This window comes from Lissotriton vulgaris, chromosome 1_2 (assembly GCF_964263255.1).
Source record: "Lissotriton vulgaris chromosome 1_2, aLisVul1.2, whole genome shotgun sequence".
Classification (NCBI taxonomy): Eukaryota; Metazoa; Chordata; class Amphibia; order Caudata; family Salamandridae; genus Lissotriton; species Lissotriton vulgaris.
Window position 1 is genome coordinate 101924025 of NC_141686.1, and position 20029 is coordinate 101944053.

A 20029-nucleotide genomic window follows, 5' to 3' on the forward strand; every position below is an offset into this window, starting at 1 on the left:
TTTTGGGGAGGTGCTTGAGCCTTCTCAGCCACTTGAGCCTGCAGAAGCGTGGTCTGTGGACTGGGGAAGTTAGTGCTGAAAACACTTGATATCTTCCAGTGCATGTTATCATGGAACACATGCAGTTTCACGTTTCCTGTGAGACATTTTCGGCTCGTACCAAGTGTGCTGAGAGAGAAAGGATGTGATCAGTGTTAATGTGAAGAAAATAGAAATTACGCATGAAATGCACAGCCCAATAGTCGTGGTTATGCAAGATTAGCCACAAGTAAACACGTGTTGGCAAAGCCAACACATCTTCCCTAGGCAGGGTGGAACGATTATTATTATTTTTTTTAAAGCGTAGACCACAAAATAAAAAGGAAAAATAGAAAACATTCTTCCATCTAAATGTGGGGAACATATAGTACAGTAAAAAAAATTTCGATAAAAAATGCACGACGCATGGTGCACAAATCTCTTTCTCTTGCAGGGCCTAGTTTGTTTAGAGATAAGCGTAGACAATATATCCCTAACAGACGTCTGCGGTCAGCATTAGCTAATAAAATGCTAGCTCAAACCATCTCTAAAGCCTCTTGGGGTGATAGAAGCTTTTTCTACGCAACCACTTGCCTTTGGATCCAAATGCCTGATCCTTTAAGGCACATCTCTAATCACCTGGCTTTCAGAAAGCTTCTAAAAACCTGGCTGTTTACCTCAGCTGTCGAATCCTCCACCATGTCAAAAAACACAAGAGGGAGGTAGAGCAGAGGGTTGGATTCTTGCCCCACAATGATACTTAAATAAACATAGAGAATCCAACTCAAAGGAAGGAAGGGGGAGGAGTGATCGACGAATGTTGAAGCACTCAGTGTTCTGTATAATACCCCTCACACACCAAAAGGCCCCTTGGTGTCATGCTTCATCATCGGGGTCCTCGCATCCCTCTATCGGGATGCGGCGTGCTGCGACCTGCGGCTATGCGGGAGCACTTATAGAATTGACTATGTGTGGTGTGCGGTGTGTGGGGTATGTTGTTATAAGTGAGTTGTGGGATGTGGTGAAAGATTAAAAAGTACCTGACACATGAGTGTAAAGGAAATTTTTTTTATTCCGAACTCTGGCTGGTACTGTTAAAAGAAGTGCAGTGTGAGGTCGTACCTGTTGATTTATGGAACAGGACCTCTGGTGTGCGTTGTCGACATGTTTCGGAGACAAGCTCCTTCTTCAGGACGGGGGCACAACCTCCCCACCTTACTCACATCTAGTTTTAATAAAAAATGTGTATTTACAAAAAAGTGAAAAATATAGGCTAAGTGTGCCTACAGCGGTCTGCTACAAGTACAATGACCTGTAGAAAGACAAAAAAGAACAACTAATGGTTACCCATGTAGCGGGTAGTTCAAGCAGGTGCAGTCACCTGGAACCTCACCATATGCTTGTATTAAGCCTGTAAAAGGAAAAGTACTCACAACACAAACAACATAAAACACAAAAGATACTAGGAGTTATACTCAGTTGTGGTCATACTTGTGAAGCTTGCTTGCGGGCTTCATGAGCAGAAAAGGACGTCAGGGGTGTTGCTTGATGTGCAATCTGTAGCGAGGAATGATGCAGGTTTTAGTAAATCATTCTCACTTACTTAGGTGGGAGAAATCAGATGGTCGTTTTTCTGTGGTTATTTGCATGATACTCACATTACCAGGACGCATTGGTCCCCGTCTTACCCCTAGCGCTGCTCCGCTGGTGTGAGGAGGTAGTATGGTTTTTGCTATTTATACCATGTGTGACAATTGGGCGGAGGCATCCCTATGACCTTGTAGGGGTGTTCCGGTGTTAAATATGTGCCCATGGATGGTGTTTTCTATGGTCCACAACCTTTTTTAGGTACCCGCCCTGGGACACGGGGAAAGAACCGGAAGGGCAACAACGTCACGTGGGAGGAGAAAGACCAAGGGAACCCACGGCAAAGCAGGAGCATGACAGGCTCCCTGCCCAACCAACCATCAACCAGCAACCAGAGAGGAACCTAGTGGTGAATCTAACTCATAAACCACTGACGAAGATACAACTACAAGTGCTAAATAAAGGCCTGGGCTTTGTGCCCACACAGAGACCTGACATCTTCAAAGTGAACGTTGAAATGCAAGAATTTATACGCAAATTGAAACTACAGGCCTATTTCTTGGACAAACCTTCCACGACACCAACAACAGACACAGGCCTTAGACCAAAGTCTACCTTCACCCCACCAGACGCCTTGCTCCCAATAGAGCTATAAGCTTTTGAAAAAGCCCTCATGACTGAAGTTAACAAACTGGATGTGTCCTCCACACGTGTATTTCATAATACGACAAGGGAAGAACAACAAGCCTTGAAAGCCCTTTCCGAAGATACCAATACCATCATAAAACCGGCAGACAAGGGGGGAGCAATCAATCGTCTTGCAAACGATTGAAGCTTACGACAACGAATGTATGAGACTATTGTCGGATAGATGCAACTACATGATCCTACAACAGGACCCTACAGAAAGCCTCAGGATAAAGATCGGGGGTTTGATCGAAGAGGGCGTGGCACATGATTGGTTGAGCAAGAAGGAAGGGGAATTTTTAGAACAGAAAAAACCTTGCATCCCCTACTTCTATTGCATCCCTAAGATCCATAAAAACCTCACCAACCCACCAGGGAGACCGATAGTATCAGGTATCGGCTCCATCTTAGAACCCTTGTCTAAATTCGCAGACGCCTTCCTGCGACTATTGGTACAGTCAACAAACACGTACCTAAAAGACACAAAAGCTGTCTTACAACTCCTGCAAGAAATAACTTTTGACCCAAAAACCCAACTTCTCATCAGTCTAGACGTAGAAAGTCTTTATACCAGCCTCCCGCACGACGAAACACTCGTGATCATCGAGGAAGTCCTATTCTCAACACAATGGAAATATCAGACACCACGAGGGCTAGTTCTGCAATGCATCTCTCTGGCTTTACAAAAAAACTTTTTCCAGAACAAAACCACAATTTACCAACAGTGCCATGGGACCAGCATGGGCAGTACTTTTGCTCCGAGCCTGGCTGGGCTCTATGTACACCATCTCGAGACTACAAAGATTCTCCATGAGCAAAATCCATACAGATCAAACATAAAATGCTGGAGGAGGTACATAGATGACGTCCTGGTCATTTGGGAAGGAGACCGGCAATCCGCGGAGAACTTCCAAGCATGGTTGAATAACCAAAACGCCTTTTTGAACTTCACTAGTACAATTTCTGACAACACATTGGTGTTTTTGGATTTAAATATCTATGCTGATGAAGGAGTTTTGAAAACCACCACCCATTTTAAACCAACGTCCAGAAACTGCTTGTTAAGATACGACAGTTTTCACCCCAGGCACCTTCGAGAAAATCTGGCGTATGGACAATTTTTACATCTCAGGCGTAACTGCACAGATGTGTCCAATTTCAAACAACAAGCAAATGACCTGAGAGACAAATTGAAACAGCGAGAATACCCCATCAGAATCATTGATAAAGCAATGAAGAGGGCTAAAAACAATAACAGAGAGGCATTACTGGAGGAACGAAGTAAGGAACCAAAGGAGAACCAACGACCAATATGTGTGACAACATTTAACACCATGTCAAACGAGGTATCCAAAATCGTCAACAAACATTGGAGGATACTAACATGTGGCAAACTGAACTTTGAAAAACCATTGTTTGCTCACCGCAGGGGACGGAACCTCAGAGACATGCTGGTACACACCAGACCGAAAGGGACCACTATTGCCCCACAACCATCTATAGGCATTCAGGGTCACTTCCCATGCGGAAATTGCAGCAGCTGCCACTTGACAGAATAAAGCACACAACTTACCTTCCGCAATGGAACCACCTGGGATCAAAGGAGATTTACTAATTGCAACTCTAAAAACGTGGTCTACCTTATAAAATGCCCCTGCAACCTTGAGTATGTAGGTATGACCACAAGAGCAATGAAAACGAGAATGAATGAACACAAGAGCAATGTGCGCTGTAAAAAAAGCACAACTAAAATGGCCACACATTTTCTAACTGCACAACATTGCGTGAATGATCTTAAGTGGACCATTATAGAGCAACTACCTTCAGACGCCGGCCTTTTTCAAAAGGAACAAAGATGGGTGTTCAGACTTGGGACCCACCTAACAGGGCTTAATGATGATGTGCCCTGGAGCCAACTGTCTAACTGAAAGGGGACCACTGCATACTCAAGACACATTACCTCGAAGCTCAAAAAAACATCTGATTTATTGAAAAACCATCCCCTGTTGAAATATATCTGTGGTTGGTGTAAATAATTCCTTCGCAGTATGAAGTATTCCATCCCCAGTTTGCATTCACAAGTCATCGATGGAACTAGCGTGCGCTACACACTAGCGTCACACAATATGGTCCCGTGCCTAAAACGCATGCGCGAAAGAAGGACAGATTTCTACACGCATGCGCAACACTCATCTGAACCTACGCTAATCCTGTGTAAACCCGCTTTTGACATACGAGGATTATGTATGGTTAATGAGCGGATGCTCCATACATGGGCACATACTGAACACCAGAACACCCCTACAAGGTCATAGGGATGCCTCCGCCCAATTGTCACACATGGTATAAATAGCAAAATCCATACTACCTCCTCACACCAGCGGAGCAGCGCTAGGGGTAAGACGGTGACCAATGCGTCCTGGTAATGTGAGTATCATGCAAATAACCACAGAAAAACGACCATCTGATTTCTCCCACCTAAGTAAGTGAGAATGATTTACTAAAACCTGCATCATTCCTCGCTACAGATTGCACATCAAGCAACACCCCTGACGTCCTTTTCTGCTCATGAAGCCCGCAAGCAAGCTTCACAAGTATGACCACAACTGAGTATAACTCCTAGTATCTTTTGTGTTTTATGTTGTGTGTGTTGTGAGTACTTTTCCTTTTACAGGCTTAATACAAGCATATGGTGAGGTTCCAGGTGACTGCACCTGCTTGAACTACCCGCTACATGGGTAACCATTAGTTGTTCTTTTTTGTCTTTCTACAGGTCATTGTACTTGTAGCAGACCGCTGTAGGCACACTTAGCCTATATTTTTCACTTTTTTGTAAATACACATTTTTTATTAAAACTAGACGTGAGTAAGGTGGGGAGGTTGTGCCCCCGTCCTGAAGAAGGAGCTTGTCTCCGAAACATGTCGACAACGCACACCAGAGGTCCTGTTCCATATATCAACAGGTTCGACCTCACACTGCACTTCTTTTAACAGTACCAGCCAGAGTTTGGAATAAAAAAAAATTATTTTACACTCATGTGCCAGGTACTTTTTAATCTTTCACCACATCCCACCACTCACTTATAACAACATACCCCATACACCGCACATAGTCAATTCTATAAGTGCTCCCGCGTAGCCGCAGGTCGCAGCACGCCGCATCCCGATAGAGGGATGCGAGGACCCCGATGATGAAGCATGACACTAAGGGGCCTTTTGGTGTGTGAGGGGTATTATACAGAACACTGAGTGCTTCAACATTCGTCGATCACTCCTCCCCCTTCCTTCCTTTGAGTTGAATCCTCCACCATGTCAGTTTCAAGTTTTTTCAATTTAGGTAGCCACTAAACACCTTTTAGGCATGTGTTCACGCTTTACCAATAAAATCAAAATCAAACCAAAAATATAACTAATGCATCTACTTTTAATTGAACAGTACAGCGGCGCCTTGAAAGTAGGTGTACTCACAACAGGTATATATATCCTTTTTAGTTTTAATGCAGATCAGACAACCATGAATTATTGATTCAAAGAAAAGGCACTATTGGCTTTGAATTACTATAATCTGGAAACGTACTACAAGCGCACAAAGATGACTAAAATATGTATAACAGAAAGACAAATGCGTTGAAAGACTAATATGATGGTCCAGTAAGCCTGGCACCGTAGTGCACTGTAAGAAGATGTGCACATGTGATCAGACAAAATGCTGTCATTCACTGTGCAAGAGAGCCAATGGCTGAAGTGGGCTGACCCATTGCCCCATGCTGAATCCTCCGGTGCATGGAAGCAAAATGTACCTGACAGCTGAACAGAGCAGTGGATGGAGAGATCTGACCCAATAGGTATGCATTTTATATTTATGAAATATGTTATGGCAAAATAACTGAAACTATTTCAGAACAGACCTTAAAATCAGGAAAGTTGTTCATTGTAGAGGATCCTCTTTAGTTTCTATGACGAGTTATTGTGCATTATTGCACTTTGTTTCTGGCAACATTTACTGTTTTGTGATTACTCCTATCTTTTACAGATGTACATGATATATCAGTGAATTTAATGACTCAACAAGAGAGGGACTGGGAGCAATTATTCCCTATATATAACTAATACACAGGAATATGCAGTTCCTGATGATACTTCTAGGTGAAACACCACTCGTGTGTCGCCAAGGAGAAACGGTTAGTGGAATATAAATATTCACTGTAGCAAGCCCATCGCGAGGGTGCTAAAGTGGGGTAGATTGGAGTGAAAGTGAGTGACATGCTAAGGTTAAAATTAACTAAGGGCCTTGGCGTCACTACTTTATTGTAGCGGAGGTTTTTGTTAAGGGTTAAAAGCAAAGTGAATCTAGAAAGGGAATAATGTTCCTTCTTGTTTCTATCAAGTGGTGATCAATGATAGGGCAACATGTTTCTTGCCATAAAGACAGTCAGAAGGGGAACATCCTTTACAACCCGGATGTTACACCGCAGTTCCCTTACGACGCAACTTTTACAACGCAAGTTGTAACAACGAATTGCGCTGGGGGGGGGGGCGCTCCAGGATAGTAAATAGTTTAATTTACTATCCAACTCCTTCCCTACTATCCACGGGGACTGGAGTTGGAATAGTAAATTAAACTATTCACTATCCAGCCCCCAACAACGCAAGTCGTGGTAACGACTTGCGTTGTAAAACATGCGTTGTAAAGTACTGCGATGTAAAACATCGCGTTGTAATGACATACATCCCAGTCAGAATGATCTGTGTCAATTCGTCAGGACCTTGTAATATCCTAATCTACATAGGAATGGGGCGAGAATCTAAAGTGGTGCAGTACCCACTCTTCTAATCCACCTACATAGTGTGGGAAAGCCCAGATCTCATACTTGAAATACCATCATGAGGAAAGGGTGAAAAAGCTTCCAACCCTGTAGGAAGAGTTATCAGGCCCCTTAGGTATTGCAAGAGTCCAGTAACTATGCAATGTGCAATTTGGGCTTGTGCGTGGTCATTGCCGGGCGACCACCCCATGATTGCAGTCGTAGCACCCTCACCATAGGCTGGCTATGGTGAATTATATGAAAAGGTCTCCGGCAAAGAGCCCCCTTGAGGGGCCCGTTGGGCATTGCAACACCAGCCCAACGAGGAGCTGCCCGATGATGACGCATGCCACCAACTCTGGAGGGTGAGGGCTCTTGCTCCTAAATTTTTATATTCCTCCAACTGATTCTCCTTGGCTACATAAAAGTGCTATATCAGTGAATTTACCATCATTTCTAGATCAATTCCATCTGTACAACACAGAATGTCCTGGTTGCATTAGGAAACCTGAATGCTTTGGGAGTCCATGCACCACATTTTTTTGTTTTCAAAGCAAACCTCAAATCTAGAGTTCTTTTTAGAAACAAAAAAATATTGGCCTCACAACCTAAAAGTTTTCTCCTGTTTGCGATCGGCAGGTTTTACGTGGCGATGGTGAACAGAAAAAAGATCAGGCGCTCTTTCAAGACGGGCAGTCTTATTCCCTTCCTCTGATCGCCCCTATGCTGTTGGACCATCGAGGTACGTTGTCCTACAGCAGAGCCAAGGGGTCACCACCCTCAGAACACTGATGGACCCCAACTCAAAAAACAGGGCATGACTGAGCGTTTGGTGGGCCTGGTACTCTGTCACATATGTAAATCAGGCCCTTTATGTTTAAATGAATCAAACGCATGTTGCATCTTTTCAAAGGTGAAATATTGAATTCAAACTACCTCCAGGTGAGACATGTAAATAATAAATATTAAAATTCATAGTACTGTTCTTTAGAGCTCTGTTTTAATAAAAGGATGTACTTCCAGTGGTGTTACTCTGTGTAGACCGAGTAAACTCTACAAGGAAGAGAATTAACATCAAATATGTAGATCGTGCTGAATAAGCAAGGCATGCTTTTCATTACAAAAAGTGTGCACAGTAAGCTTGTTTTACTCTAAGAGCAAAACTGTATATTGTATATAATTTATTTTACTCTGAGAGGTAGAAAGGACGGTGTTAATAACATTGTGTTCTAGTGGTTCCTGGTAAGACAAACTTATTCATTTGTTGTAAATTACATTTAGAACAGTATCTATTAGTGTATAGTTATGAAACCTTTCTTACTTTATAGGACTGGAACCACTTTAATGTCAGTGAGTTTAAATATCAAAATAGCTAGATAAGGATGCCACAGAGTGTGTTGTATATTTTGTATACCATTTTGCATAATCTCCTTTTCCTTGGTACAAAATCTAGTCAACCCTAACACACTGTTGTCCCCCTTAATTTTAGCAGCCCTCACAATAGCATCAAATGTAATCCGTTAAATCAAGTTATCTCATTTGCAAATGATACCCCTTGAGGTTCTGTTTTACCAATGTATGTGCCAAGCCTGCAGCAACACCATGACATGTACTTAGTAGGGCATTTACAATATGAAGGGCAGACCATCAATCGGATCCATTCTCGAATGTCCTCCCGCTGTGGCCTAGAAGTAACATATGTGACGTATTTTCAGTACCCCATGGATTTGGTGGCCATTTTTGCTCAAAATGCTCCCACCAGTATTGCAAAAAAAAAATGCTTGGCAATCCACCATGTAATGGGGGTCCTCTTGGTAAGTCATGTCACTCACCTTTGGGGACATTTTCCTGCCCGAGTCCGCCATGCCTCACATGGCTTGCCAAGTCAGGAAAGATCTATGTTGGAAGGACCTCCATTAGTAGAGCATGAGTCTTAGTGGTGGAAGCTCAACAGGTCTCCATCTCTAAATGAGGGGGTGTAACTTTATAGGTGAAATCTGGCTATGTAAGTGGAGGGCAGCCTCATGGTATGGTGAAAAGGCAAGGCAGCAGTGGTTAGCCGAGGATTTATACTTGAGGTACACCTTTCAATACAAATTCATATGTGTGGACCACTGTACAGGCGTCAGAAGTCTAGTATGTGTGCTTAAGTATAGCACATGTTACATGTTGGTATATCAGGCAGTATACCGCCAGATTCGTTGTTTGATTATGTTTATATTGAGCATTAGGATTCGGAGAAAGTCCAATTCCCGCTTTTTTACTAGATCTGGATTAGGACCAATAGCTATGTTTTTTGTGGTGGCCTGTCTCCCACCATTCCCCCTTGTATTCATCAACATGGGATTGACACAAAGAGGTTTTGGGGCTGCACAAAAGTCAGCTTTCAATGCAAAATAGCTCTTGATCTTGAAAGCTGGTTTATCACTGCCCATTGCACCGCTTGCTGTGTCGCAAGCACCATCACTAACCTTGAGTAGATCTGGGCCTTATTTTGTATCTCAGCCTTTGCATTATAATGACTCCTGTATCTATTCTGGTCCTTTTCCAATTCTATTAATTATTGTCCCCACTTGCTCTAGAGCCACATGCTCACTCCATTTACTGTGTATGTCTGCCCCCGAGACAATGCCTTTTTACATCCCCCTCTATCCTCCTCTCTTCCTGGAATTACTGATGGAAGCCTCGCTCCACCTTGGATGCTGTCTTGAATGTGACTAATTCATCTTAATTTCACTGGTCATCTGGCCCAAAGAACTGGACACACTTCTTTCGATTAGACCTTTCCAGTGGTATCTACAGGGGAAACAAGACTCGGCTTATTCTGCTTATTAAACCTCAGCCCATTTTTCCCAACCTTCTCGTGGTGCTCATTCTGCCTCTTCACACTGAGATCTTTGAGGCTATTTGATGGAATACTGATGGTTCTATTTCTTGTGTGAGAATCTGCGATACCTTTCCGCCATCTCATCCAACTCTGAAAGGTTCTCTGTACAAAATACACAACTTTCACCTAGATGCTCTGAATACAATTTACTATCTGTCTGATTGATCTTTATTTCCCTAAAATATTTCAATGTTTTAGCCTTCCTCTGGAGCCCACCTCTCTGGGAGATCTTTGCGTCATCTGCAAAGAGGTACACTCTCTCTCAAGGTATTCTCCAAACAGTGGCCTATTGTAAAATGATGGGGCTACTGGCCCTGTAGCATGTGATGAGAAGCACTTGAGACTCCCAGATATACTATGACCTTGCGGTCCCCCACCACTGTGGGCTTAAGGCATCATGCTCCTGTCTGCAATATCCCTCACAGCCTTACTGACATCTCCAGCAGGTCCATCTTTGTCCTTACATTTCATGCCGTGCTTTTGCAGACAGCGGAGGAGCTGGTATGGGTAGACGGCATTTCTTCTGCTGCTCTGCATCATCTCAAACAGTGTCAGCAGCTGGTAGGGCATGTTGTTCTGCAGGGCCGCAGCATCCTCTGGCATATCCATGCTATGATCAGAAAGAGCAACACAGGAATGAGCATTGTGCAAGGTCAGACCCAAAAACCAATATCTGTCAATGAGAAAGAGTGGTGGGCCACAGAGCAATGGAGTCATTGAGGCTCAGGACTTCTACAATACCCCTTACTGTTGCTGATCATATTTCCAATGTATAGAGACAAACTAAAGTAACTGGAGCAGGCAGCAGGCGGAGGGCACTTGTTGCTTATATCTAGAGGAAGGAAGGGGATTGTGCTGTTGACAGATCAGAATGGAGGGCTTTCTGATAGAAAATAGTGTTTGCCTGATGAGGCATGATGGATTCAGAAGAAATTTGCCAACAATCACAAACCTCTTCAATTATTCAATAAGAACCTACTATAAGTCAACGAAGATATTATAGTTACTCTAATGGTAAAGTCCATATTGAAGTTTGTCACTGCATTAGATTGATAAGAATTATAGCTACCGTGATGAAACAAATTCTGCTTCATGTTAGAATGGTGCCCATGGAAGATTGAAGACGTAAATAACATTGGTGAGCTAGCTTTTTCTCTTAAGCATAGCCATCATTGTGGTTGGTAACTAAGGAGAGGTACAATTATGCACGGGGCCAAGATGGATTGGTGATGAAAGTAAAAAATAATGGCACAGCGTTTCTGTTGCAGGTCAGCATGGCTGCCATGATGGACTGGGATAGAAACAGATTGAGGAATAGAAGGTGGGAGAGGAAAGGAGATGCAGTGGGCTTATTTACGAAGAATTATTTCTTACTCAAGACAATCTTAGGTCTGTCTTCGCTGGCTTGAGATGGTCTTGGAACTCTCAGGCCTATCCATGGCTGTAGACAGTTGTACAACTATTTTCCATGGATTAAGAATCTTTTATGCCAAGATGAAAGCTTCAAAACCAGGCAGTCTTTCCTAGTATAAACCAATTTTTCTTCTATGTTTGATATCATTCCAAAATCCATTGTACTCACCCCTGTAGTATATCTGTGAACTCCCTGTTCATGTACAGTGTCTGAAGTAGAGAGTTTAGGCAGCAGGTAAGTCCCATATTGTACAGGCCAACAGCTCCTACGGCAAAATGAGAGAATAACTTAGAGATGAAATGTTAAGGTGCTCAAATTATATTAATCCCATTTCATTCATATATTCAGTGCTGTTAATTACATGACAAAAATAAAAAAGTGATCTGTGAAACGCTTGATTCAGTCTCCACCACTGGTAATTACTCAGGATGCATCCTAGCCCATTGTGTGTTCCCCAGTATGGCACTCTATGCAGTGACCAGCCATATGCGCATTTCACTTGGTCCGGCTCCGATAGGAACAGTTCAGCCCACACCATCAGCCCAGGTCCTCTCCAGACAGGAACACCAGCAACCCCAGATAGGAATGGCTTTGTTGGTCACCATCGGTGAATGCAGATTGAGTCCTACTGCTCTGTGTGGAGCAGCAGAGCTGGCCAAAAAAAGATAAACTGAAAAGCAATCCTGAGGAATTACCAGTGGACGAGTAAAATGATGGTCCTCCAACCTATGAAACGAACATGATTGGAATTACAGGACTTACCATTTCTGAAGGGCCCCGAGGTATACAACCATCGCGATTCACAGCTTTTGAGTGCAGGACCCCCGTTTTTATTATCATTCACATAGAGGTAGCCATCCTCAGGCATTGATCCACTGTAGTCTTCTTTATGTTGTGTGGAAAGCGGGTCTCTTTCGGTCATTGGCCAGGTGACTGAGGCATAGAGGTTGTTGACAGGTTCATCTTCTTGGCTATCCATGTTCTGTAGCTGGTAAAAAAAAGAGGGCTAAAGTAGTCACTGATCTGTGTGAGGCTTTGCAGAAACAGATGTGGCGCAATGTAGAGTTGGGTCTACGGATAGTCTGCTGATTTGTGAAAAAAGTGCTAAACCAGTGAAGAATCCACTGATGAAATTTCCTTCATAAGAACAGTGGATTGCTGAGAGCTCCATTAACACCTTGAATGCTACAGCAATTCCCGCTTGGTGCTGAACTCTTCAGATTTCCATTGTTCATGACGAGCTCAGCTCGTCATAAGCACACGACCAGTGTACTGCATGAAGAGCTGAGCTCGTCATGAGCAGGGAAGGGGTTAAAGACAATAGTGTAGCTCTGGACTAAGAATGATTGGTATAAACCTTGAGCTCCAACATTCCAAAGTTTGTCTTTCTGTTGCTCCCTTTTTAATTTAGAACATTCTACCCTCAGTGGGTGGAATATTCTAATAGCCTTATAGCCCTTCTGCCTCCGGCTATCCCAGTTGTTAAAAGCCCTCTACCTCGTTATAGGCCCTCGCCTGCGGCACAGGCCTATAACTCTGGTTCGGGTCCTATAACAACGTGTATTTCCCTCATCAGCAGGCTATAAGGCTACATTATACTATAACAACTGAGGAAAAAAATCACTCATTAATTCTCATCTACAGTGAGCACTTTCTTCACAAATGGGAAGATTTTCTGTGTCCGCCAAACTCTAAATATTGCCATCAGTCACCTCATTTATGCCTACATTGTACATTCTTTTAAGCATATTACAATATAATCAATACATTCTGCCACAGCTTTTCAAGATATAGAAAATCCAGATCCTGAACCTCAGACCAGGTAACTATGCTGCTCTCTTTAACTGTGTACTCGAGAGTGCTTTCTGTTGGCTCAGAGGTGAGTCAATATCCTAGACCAGGGGTTGTCAACCTTTTCTGTACTAAGATCTACTTTTGATCAATGAAAATAACCCTGAGCTACTAATATTATTAGTGTTGTAATAGTGACTGCATCAGAGGAGATTACATCAGTGGCCACAATATGCAATATTACTAACAGTGATCACCTTAGTACATCAGGCAGGGTAGTCAGCAGTGAAAAAACTTTGAAATACCTCTAAATGGATATTACACAACAGCCATGGCTGCAGTGCCCATGGCAATAAGGTAATAATAGGTGTAAACAACCACCTCATAAATACAGCAGCATGAAGTCGTTGTTCAGCAGATCCACGACATGTGGTGAGACCATGTAACTCAAAGGTATTTCAATGATTTACTTCATGTTTCTGGAGTATGACCATGAACCCTGGAATTTCAGGAGATCAGATTATGCAAAAAGGATGCTTGGACAATGCTTTGAATATATGCTCACAGCAATTACCTATGGTGCCAACAAATATGACACAAAACACTGGTATTCACCAGAAAAGGGCTACAATTCATGTTTGGGTAGGCAAACATTAAAGTCCGCTTTCATGGTAAACCCTGTGCATTTGTTGGTCTTCCTCATAAGGAAGCCCCTTAAGAACTGTGCTCACCCTCACTTTAATCTTTCCTTATTTGCCCCAAGCTTTAGTGGAACCCTTAGCACTTCAGGTTCCTCACACATCATTTGCACCTCAGCAAGGACACTTGGTTGTCTAGAGCAGGGTTCTCCAAAGTTGGTCCTGGAGGGCCGGATCCATGCCAGATATTTGAGATAACTACAATTATGTGAATGGGGAAATGTGCTAAAAATCTGGCCTGGATGCGGCCCTCCAGGACGGACTTTGGAGAACCCTGGACTAGAGCACTCGAGCTTCGACGCAGAACTCTTGCAGTCGTGCACAGTGAATTTGCAGCTCCCAACAGAAATCTATTACTGGACTCAAAGACAAGTTCAACTAGGGCAAAAAGAGTGTAAAACACAGCAAGAAAGTGGAAGCCTTAATAAGAGCAGACACCCCTTGAATGTGCTCCAAATATCTTGATTGTAGTGAAAATTTAAAAACTGAGGGCCTCATTTAAAGTGTAGTGAATGGTCTGTCAAGTCAGCAGAGGCATGAACTTCCCTGACCTGATGGAAGACTCTCAGACATGTTTAAAGATCTCCAACAGGCAGCCATAGAACTCAGCAACTTCAGAAGAACCACCACTCCTGTGGCTCCACTGAAGACACAATGTTTTTTTAGTAGGTGTTTAATGTGCTCACTCAGCAGAGTTTTTTGTTCTTCAAAAACAAACTCACAAGTCAAGAGTTTGTTATTGACAAACAAAGAAGAAATGTCCCTGAAGTACTGGGAGTTTTCTCACAGGGTGTAGAAGTTGTTTCTTTGGTTTCCTGTTAAGGACCACCAGTGAAGCCCTGGTGGTCCTGAACAGGAAACACTTATGTAAGAGCGTCCACTCTGAGTAAAGCGGACGGTCCAGTGTTAGACAGACTGTCAGTCAAAGGTTTTTGCCACTGGAGGCTCCACCATTAGAAACATGGGGCTTCCTCCAACTCTAAAAAGAAAAGAACTGGGGACCACATTTTTGGCAGACAGGACATCCAACCCATTACTGACGGATGTTTCTCATCTTCCAAACTTTAAATAGGGCCCTAACTGTTCCGGACATGAATGCTGAGAGTCCTATCCCTTATGAGGGGAATTAAATACCAATCTCCCTCATCTAAATGTGTATGAAACACAAATCTCCAAAAATCGACAGTTGGCAAAAGTGAGCAAGATCCATAAGTGAATGATAGGAAATCCATACAGCAGGTGCTAGTCCCACGCTATTAAAAAGAGTATCAGCATATGAGGTTGACAGAATGTATATATTTTGAAGCCCTGCATGTGAACCTGCAAGAAGGATGAAGAAGCTGCACCAGGTGAAACAAAAGTCGACAAGTAGGGGTTCACAAGTTGTGACATACTTCGGTGACAATAACATTTCACATCAGGAAAGAGTATGTACTTTTGAGAAGGAGCTTTTGAAGTCAGCACCAATCTACCTACAGAGCCTTCCAATAATGACTTGGCGATTTTAAGGGCGACACCCGCCAAGATTTTAAACCCGATTCCCAAAGACAACCTCCATTTTTGAGTAATTTTACTCTTTGAAGTTACCACTTTTTGGTATTCAAACTCTGGGAGTAAATGTACAGCACAAGTATAAGATGAATGTATACACACTGTGTGAAGCAATTGGCTTACTCTTGGGTGGGAGACGCCCCTCACTAATCACATTCCCTTTTGTAGTAAGTCTGCCCTTTTTTCCACCTACTCCCTCCAGTTACTCCCACATGTACTACTAAAATGTATACTTATGTGTGCAAAGTTTCCGCAGTTGGGGGTAAGAACCCCGCACACATTAGTATAGGCTAAGGCGGAGGCGTAAACTCTGCACGTAATTTGGGAATAGCACTTTATGGCACATTTTGTAACACTACAAAACACACTATAAACTGCAGCTTTTGATTCAGGCCGAACATGAGGATCTAAGCTCCTCTCGAAAGATTGTTTAGGTGTATGTGTCGTCAGGAATCCGGGAAAGTCCAGGCACCATTACTTATGCTTCTAGCCATAAAATATTTACTGAAGGGTATTGTTAAACATCACCACCCTCCGTCTTTTCAGTGAATATTTAGTAGCAAATCTAGAAGGACGCTACTTGCCTGTGGTTTGCAATAGACATAGGCTTTCTTCTATCCACTGTGGTTACCAAAACTGTTAACCATCTTGTATGTTAAAATATGAAAAAATGTTGATTGAGATCAAACTTAGTACAACAAGTTTCTCTGGTATTCACATAGGTGGGGTTGCCTCTTGTGTGAGTCTAGTGAGTAAATACTTATCTGTAAACCCAGTGTAAGGTAAGTCCTTCAATGGCTACTGTTCTGCGAAAATCAGAATCACAGATTCTCTTACTATACTAACATGCTCCTGGTGTGGCGATAAATCCTCCAATTCCAAAATGGGCTACTCAGCGTACGCTTATCTACATTGCAAACAGTTTCAGAAACCACTTTCTAAGTGCAAAGGCAGTAATGGATATCTAACAGCTTCATTTTGAGTTTGGCCAGTGGATTTTAAGCCCACTATAGTGGTGACGTACTACCTCTGCAAAGTCGGTGGTGAAATATTTGCCATATTTTGTGTTACCTTCCACAGAGGCGAAGATGTATCCACTAAAATGCGAAGAGCTACATTTGGGTGCAAAACACAGTAATGGTCAACAATCCTGTTGGATAGTCTTGCGATACCGTCTAATACAGTCTGTACTTTTATGTCCAGCCACCTTGATCACAGGTTGACACAGATTTTCTAAAGGGATGAACCTCTGGAGCTCATCAGATATTTTTTTAGCATAAAATGAAAATGGAATATTACATGATTGCCCTCTTAGAACTGCCTGTAACGTTGATTATTTTTTAGCTAGTTTGTTTGATAAATTGTACTGAAGAATTCACTCTTGGTCGCCCCTTTTTGTTTTTTTTTTACTTCTTTGGGAGGATGGTCCACAATCCCTCTTGGAGAGGGTTAGCCAGAGACTTCCAGATTGGGACTACACATCAACACCATTTTCAGGATTGACTTGCAGTACAGTCCTGCTCGAATGACCTGATAATCTCAGTGTCTAGAGAATGGACCTAACCAGTGTTTCCTGGGCCACGAACTTCCATTGTAAGCACTAATAGATTAGAGACATACTTTTGCATTCCTTGTGGAATGAGCACATTAAGAAGAAAGGTTTAAGAGCAGGAAGAAAGAAATATTATAAAGGGATTCTGGACGACAAAAATTCCAATTAAGCCTGTCGAGAGTTCCAGATTCCGGAGCTTGTGAGGTATGTAGAAGAATTGTCCAGTGGGTGATTGTTTATGCATTTCAGGCCACCCTTCTCATTTTTGGCAACTACAGTGCACTCACCCCTGTTGTAGGAAAGTATGATCTGCTTTTATGGTTACCCCCACGTTTTGCCTGGTGTTATGCTGTTTTTGACTAGTATGACTAGGAGGAACCTGCTAATCTGGAAGCCAGGCTCTGTGGTTTCTCCCCTAAATTGGTTATGGAGAATACTTACCTACATCCCAGATTGGCTACTGGTGTATCCTTATAAGTTCCTATTATATGGTGTTGAGTTACCCAGGGCATAGGTACACCGGCGGTCCCCAACGTGCTGTAGCATGTATTATGCACCCATGGGAGACCACGCAAACTGTGACGACAGGCCTTCCATTGATTGCAGCCTGTGTAACCTGGTGCTAGCACCACTTACAACAGATATAGGTTTCCCTATACCTAAGGTCTATGCACTTAAAACCTATATGTCACTCCTATAGCAGACCTTTTTAATCCTGAAGGCAGGGTGCTTAGTTCTAAGTGTGAGGGTGCCCCTGCATGAGTGGGACACCCCTGCAGACTACAGAGTCCATTCTCCTGGGTTGTAAGTGCATCAGCCATTAGGATATATAGAGTGGCCATGCGTCATTACGCAATGGCTAATTCTAAACTGGGTGTAACAAACCCTGTCATATTTGGGATCAAACATGTGTGGGAGGTATGATTCCATGCACTGTAAAGCACCCTCAGGAGGCCCTCAATGCTCCCAGTACCAGTCTTCCGGAACTGGACAGCAAGCTAGGGCTGCTGCCGGCCAGAGACATGTTTTTTTTGCCATCCTGCTGCTGAGCCAAGCTCAAGCAAGGGAAGGCAGAACAATAGATATCCTGTGGCAGGGAGTTGTGACCACCTCCCAGACAGGGTTTAGTGTATTGGGGTAGGGTGGAGGCACTTGCCAGCGCCACTGAGACCGCTTGCAGGGCACATTTGGTGCCCTCCTTGCGTAGTCCAGTTCAAACCAGTTCAGGAAACCGTTGGCTCCGGTTCTGGCACAAAACTGGACAAAGGACATGGGAATATCCTCCCCACTGTCCGACCCCTCCCTTGAGAGAGAAACTTGAATTGTCCCACCCCTTTCTTTAGGGTACTTAAGGGCTTACCTGTGGGTGTGTCCCTAGATTTGGTGTGGGACAAGATTCATATCAAGACATAACTTCATCTTCGATGGTCTGGGCACTCTGGACTTCTCTGGGCCTTGCTCTCGGCTCCGAGACCGCAACTGGGAAGACTCCTGCTGCTCCTGGTCTCATCATCCTGCAAGTCTGCTGCAACGCCCATGCACGTGCTCCATACAGGAACCTTCCAAGACCTGAGGACATCCAAGACACCTGAAGGAATATGCATTGAAGTGAAGAAGTCACTTCTCTGCATGTGCAGACACTGCAACAAAGCTACCTGGTCTACTGATTCTGGGCTCCCACGGACCCTGAAAGGCTCAGCAAGACATGTGGTGGTTCTTCACATCATTTGAGGCTTGCCTTGTCCTCCCACCAAGTTTGAGCCAGTATCCCTCGTCGGAACCGCAGGAACCAAACCCCTGTGCACTGCATCGACTTGCCATAGCAAAGGCTTGTTGGCTTCCTTCCTCCAAGATCTTCAGGCTTCAAGTAGCTCCAACCTCGAGCATCTCCTGCAACCAAGATCTTCATCCTCACCACATTACTTGCACCATGGGCCTGCATCTTTGGTGAGCTGCTCGAGGTCCTCTGGCGACTCTAGTGACTCCAACCTGTGGGTCCTATTGAGGGTCTTCTTTGAATCCAATAGGCTCCCCATGTTGCTCAGGGCCTGCTCTGAATCCCCTGCTTGTGGTGAGTCACCTGGACCCTGCTGGTTCCAACACTGCACCCTTTTCGCTTTCCATGTTGGTTGCAGTTGCCAAGGCTTGTCGGTGCTGCCAACGGACACCGACCCCATAGCTCTCGACATCCGATGTGGGACAGCTCGTGAATGGCTCCTCGTCTTCCACAGCATCACCTGGTCCGCACAGCTGCAGCTCTAAGGTCACTGTCAGCTTCTCTGCAACACTTGACATCCTTGGGCATTCATCTTCAGTACCTCCTGGTCACTCCTGAGTGGTATAAACTCTGCCCCATCTGCTTGCAGGTACTCCCTAGCTTGAATCCACCATTGGGTTCCACTGACACTTTAATCTTTTCCAACAGCAGCCTCTTCCTGAAGTCTCCTCCATTGAGTTTGACTGTAGTTTATGACGCCTTTTTACAGCTGTGCACCCGGCTTCCCTGGTGTAGGTTCCTAGGTTATCCACGGGTGGGGTGGCTCTCCATCCTTCTGTCTTCCATGGGGTTTCTTCAGGGTCCACTGGAAAGGGTCCTTCTTCTTAAAAATTGCAACCGCGACTTATCCACTGACTTGAATTGAGCCTGCTGTCGTGTTCCCACTCTGCACACGGCCTCCATGGGGTTCCGGGTTACTTTTCTTGGTTAGTTCCATGGATCCCCAGCACTTCTACGTCTTCTGTGTATAGTCTTGACTTGAGTTGTGGTTCACATACCACTATTTTAGTAAAGGGTTTGGTCTCCCTATGCGGACCACTGTGTATTTGTGCTACTTACCTGTTTTTATTTGCAAAGTATTGTGTGCATTGTGTATCTCTCCAGACAGGAGATATTTGTATGTGTTACTGAGTGTCTTATAATATCTTTTTTAATAAATACACTGTGTGGTTCTTTTTCACTTAATCTAGACCAATAAGATTATTCTCTGGTAAAACAAGCTGCTTTACACTCCTTCTGGACTAGGTCTTAAGGCTGCTCTC

The 20029-nt window shown here is 43.8% G+C and overlaps 1 protein-coding gene across 1 annotated transcript in view; it reads right to left on the bottom strand.

Annotated features, from left to right (window-relative positions):
* USP18 (ubiquitin specific peptidase 18) overlaps positions 1-20029 on the bottom strand; it is a 182850-nt gene that overhangs the window by 133684 nt on the left and 29137 nt on the right. The window contains exons 2-4 of the mRNA XM_086952917.1: positions 12161-12386; positions 11567-11663; positions 10449-10594 (exon numbers count right to left, since the gene is read on the bottom strand). Of these exons, the coding sequence (XP_086809043.1) occupies positions 10449-10594; positions 11567-11663; positions 12161-12377 (460 nt within the window). The 5' untranslated portion in view covers positions 12378-12386. The remainder of the gene's footprint in view (positions 1-10448; positions 10595-11566; positions 11664-12160; positions 12387-20029) is intronic.